The sequence below is a fragment of the Chiloscyllium plagiosum genome, chromosome 2 (assembly GCF_004010195.1).
Source record: "Chiloscyllium plagiosum isolate BGI_BamShark_2017 chromosome 2, ASM401019v2, whole genome shotgun sequence".
In the NCBI taxonomy this organism is placed as follows: Eukaryota; Metazoa; Chordata; class Chondrichthyes; order Orectolobiformes; family Hemiscylliidae; genus Chiloscyllium; species Chiloscyllium plagiosum.
In genome coordinates, this window is record NC_057711.1 from 128,896,283 (window position 1) to 128,900,890 (window position 4,608).

General features: G+C 43.7%; 1 protein-coding gene across 1 annotated transcript in view; it reads right to left on the reverse strand.

Annotated features, from left to right (window-relative positions):
• slc27a6 (solute carrier family 27 member 6) overlaps positions 1–4,608 on the reverse strand; it is a 75,689-nt gene that overhangs the window by 15,390 nt on the left and 55,691 nt on the right. The window contains exon 6 of the mRNA XM_043718061.1: positions 2,442–2,532. Coding sequence (XP_043573996.1) covers positions 2,442–2,532 — 91 coding nt within the window. The remainder of the gene's footprint in view (positions 1–2,441; positions 2,533–4,608) is intronic.

Here is a 4,608-nt window from a genome sequence, read left to right on the forward strand (position 1 = left end):
GAGAGAAGAAGGTTGAGAGGTGATAATCAGAGGGTTAGATAAGGTGGACAGTGAGAGCCTTTTTCCTCGGACGGTGAAGGCTAACATGAGGGGACATCGCTTTAAATTGAGGTGTGATAGATATAGGATAGATATTAGGGGTAGTTTCTTTACTCAGAGAGTAGTAGGGGTGTAGAACGGCCTGCCTGCAACAGAAGTAGACTCACTGATATTAAGGGCATTTAAATGGACATTGGACATACATATGGATAATAATGGAATGGTGTAGGTTAGATGGCCATCAGATTAATTTCACTTGTTGGCGCATCGTTGAGAGCTGAAGGGCCTGTATTGCACTGTAATGTCCATGTTCTATAGCTGTAAGCAAAGTGACGGAACCTTGAATTCACTTTGCTGTTGGGCTCTCTTAAAGGCTTCACTTGTTTTCCTTGAGCAAGTACTGCAGATACTGCTTGCATATCTTGTCATTCTATCAGCTGTTTGAGTGTGTGATAAGGGAATCCTGAGGAAGGACTGATTAGAGATACTCAGCATGGGAAATCATGTCTCACAAACTTGATTGAGTTTTTTGAGGAAGTAACAAAGAGGATTCATGAGGGCAGAGTAGCAGATGTGATCTATATGGACCTCAGTAAGGCATTCAACAAGGTTCCTCATGGGAGACTGGTTAGCAAAGTTAGATCTCATGGAATATAGGGAGAACGAGCCATTTGGATACGAACTGGCTCAAAGGTAGACGACAGAGGGTGGTGGTGGAGGGTTGTTTTTCAGACTGGAGGCCTGTGACCAGTGGAGTGCCTCAAGGATCAGTGTTGGGCCCTCTACTTTTTGTCATTTACATATATGATTTGGATGTGAACATAGGAGGTATAGTTAATATAAAAGTGGAGGTCTAGTGCACAGTGAAGAAGGTTACCTCAGAGTACAATAGTATCTTGATCAGATGAGCCAATGGGCTGAGACGTGGCAGATGGAATTTAATTTAGATAAATGCAAGGTGCTGCATTTTGGGAAAGCAAATCAGAGCAGGACTTATACACTTAATGGTAAGATCCTACAGAATGTTGCTGAGCATAGAGACCTTGGAGTGCAGATTCATAGCTCCTTGAAAGTGGAGTCACAGGTAGATAGGATAGTGACGAAGGCATTTGGTATGCTTTCCTTTATTGGTCAGAGTATTGAGTACAGGAGTTGGGAGGTCATGTTGTGGCTGTACAGGACATTGGAATATTGCATGCAATTCTGGTCTCCTTCCTATCGGAAAGATGTTGTGAAACTTGAAAGGGTTTGGAAAAGATTTACAAGGATGTTGCCAGGGTTGGAGGGTTTGAGCTACAGGGAGAGGCTGAAAAGGGTGGGGCTGTTTTCCCTGGAGCATCGGAGGCTGAGGGGTGACCTTATAGAGGTTTACAAAATTATGAGGGGCATGGATAGGATAAATAGGCAAAGTCTTTTCCCTGGGGCAGGGGAGTCCAGAATTAGAGGGCATAGGTTTAGGGTGAGAGGGGAAAGATATAAAAGGGACCTAAGGGGCAACTTTTTCACGCAGAGGATGGTGCGTGTATGGGCTCAGAATGAGCGGCCAGAGAAAGTGGTGAAGGCTGGTACAATTGCAACATTTAAAAGGCATTTGAATGGGTATATGAATAGTGTCAAGACTGTGTTGCTGGAAAAGCACAGTAGGTCAGGCAGCATCCGAAGAGCAGAAGAAGCGACATTTCAGGTATAAGCCCTTCATCAGGAAAGGCTTATGCCCGAAATGTCAATTCTCAGGTTCTTCGGATGCTGCCTGACCTGCTGTGCTTTTCCAGCAACACAGTCTTGACTCTGATCTCCAGTAGCTGCAGTCCTCACTTTCTCCGGGTATATGAATAGGAAGGGTTTAAAGGGAAATGGGCCAAATGCTGGCAAATGGGGGTAGGTTAGGTTCGGATATCTGGTCAGCATGAATGAGTTGGACTGAAGGGTCTGTTTCCGTGCTATATATCTGTATGCTTGAATCAGATGTATCCTGCGGAAAATGGAGTGATGTTGGGGGTACAGTACACCGCACAAAGAAATCTTTTACTTTTGACCTCCCTGTATAACTGCACTGTTCGTGTAGGTGCACCACATGGACTGAAGTGGTTCAAAGTGATTTATATTTAAGGATGGGCACTACATGCTGGCAGTGCCCATATCCTATGTATGAAGAAAAAAACTCCTGGCAAAGTGCAGTTAGAAAGCCTTTCCAGTTTTAAATGCATTTGCACTTCACATTTTGTTAGGTTACATCTCTGCAGAGAACTTGGGACATTCTTCTCTTTAATAGTACTGAATAATTTCACAGAAACACAGACTTTATGTGATGCAGATGGATGCTATTCAGCACCGTGTGCCTGCACTGACAGGTAGTTGTTCTCATTTTCTTCCTAAAAAGGGAGAATTCTCTTTAAACATACCTTTGCCAACCTTTTCACATCGCCCTTGTTCATTTCTTATGGGTGTTTCCTTCTGAGCATCATATTTCACCAGTTTATACGACAGAAATGCCTGAACAATAAAACAATGTGGAAAGAGTTATTTTCAATTTAATTATGAATGCATGTTAAGGCAGAGGCACCCTGGAAATGTCATTGAATGTCGCTAGGAATCCAAGATCTGGGCCCATTTTCAAATCCCATCACGATAGCTATTGGAATTAAAATGTAATTAATCATTCTAGATTTGAAAACTCAGTAATAGTGACCATGAAACTATTAAGCTTCTGCAACAGGATGAGAGTGAGGGGGGAGGCAGCAACTTCAGAAACACAGCAAGAGTGAATGGAGGGAGGTGCAAAACAAATGGGTCATTAAAAAAGACTGGCAGCTGACATAAATGGAGATCCTAAAGTCTTCCAAAAACACATTGATCATAAAAGGGTGAGTAAAGGAGAAGGGCTGATTAGGGACCAAAAAGGGATTTACACTTGGAGGCAAAAAGGCAGGACTATGGTGTTAAACGTATACATTACAATGTCATAACCTAGAAGGCAGATGGTGCCCAGGTCACGGTAACAGAGGAATAAAGAAACATTTGAAATTGATAATGATACGATGAAAGGTCAATATTTGGAGTTGTTAAAATACTGAGACAAGATGAGATGCATCCAAGGGTACTGAAAGAAGTTACAGAAGAAATTTTAGCAACCAGCATCACAATAATCTTTCAATCTTCCCTGGGTTCAGGAGGGGTACCAAGGAACTGGAGAATTGCCAACATTATGCCTTTGTTCAAAAGAGTTGAAAAGTTAAGCCCAGCAATTATAATCCATGCCAACCAGATATCCCAACCCAATCTAGTCCCACTTGCCAGCACCAGGCCCATATCCCTCCAAACCCATCCTATTCATATACACATCCAAATGCCTTTTAAATGTTGCAATTGTACCAGCCTCCACCCCATCCTTGGGTGAAAATCTAGTCTATTATCCCATCAAAGCTTTCCAACAGGGCAGACGAGAAGTGAATAAAGGAGACGGATACCAAATATTTTCAGCTCCATAACTGGTGCTGCCACGCTGAGTTGGCTCAGTAATGAGGTCACAATAATATTATCTGGGTGAGCTGTTGGAGTTCCCTGTGCTTCTGAAGGAAGAAGCTAGGTTAATATATGATTATGAAATACAAACAAATCTGTGAAAAATAGTCAGCAGGCAATGCAGCAATTTTAGAGAGAAAAGAAGTTCGAGTTCATACTGTGGGATGTAGGCATTGCTGGCTGGCCCAGCATTTATTGCCCATCCCTAGTTTCCCCTTGAGAAGGTGGTGATGAATGAAACAGCATCTGCAGTTCCAGTGCCAGACCCAAGACTCTGCCAATCGAGAGAGAGAGTTCACTACATGGGATGAGGTTTGATTAGAGAATCATGGAAATGGCACTGCATCAGTAAAAGGCATGGTCGACACAAGGTCAGGACCAGTGACCTATAAAGATCAGGTTGGGGCAAAGGTCCTGAATAAACAAGCCGCCCATATCAAACTCTCCAAACGTCTGGGAGTAAAACATTCCCTGTCCCTCGAAACAGTCAGAGAAGCTGCTGGAACCCATGGGTTCACCCTCTCCATGAAATGTTGCCGAGTCATAGAGTCATAGAGATGTACAGCATGGAAACAGACCCTTTGGTCCAACCCGTCCATGCCAACCAGATATCCCAACCCAATCTAATCCCACCTGCCAGCACCATGCCCATATCCCTCCAAACCCTTCCTATTCATATACCCATCCAAATACCTCTTAAATGTTGCAATTGTACCAGCCTCCACCACATCCTCTGGCAGCTCATTCCATACACGTACCACCCTTCTGCGTGAAAAAGTTGCCCCTTAGGTTTCTTTTATATCTTACTCCTCTCACGCGAAACCTATGCCCTCTAGTTCTGGACTCCCCAACCCCAGGGAAAAGACTTTGCCTATTTATCCTATCTATGCCCCCCATAATTTTGTAAACCTCTATGAGGTCACCCCTTAGCCTCCGACGCTCCAGGGAAAACAGCCCCAGCCTGTTCAGCCTCTCCCTGTGGCTCAGATCCTCCAACCCTGGCAACATCCTTGTAAATCTTTTCTGAACCCTTTCAAGTTTCACAAC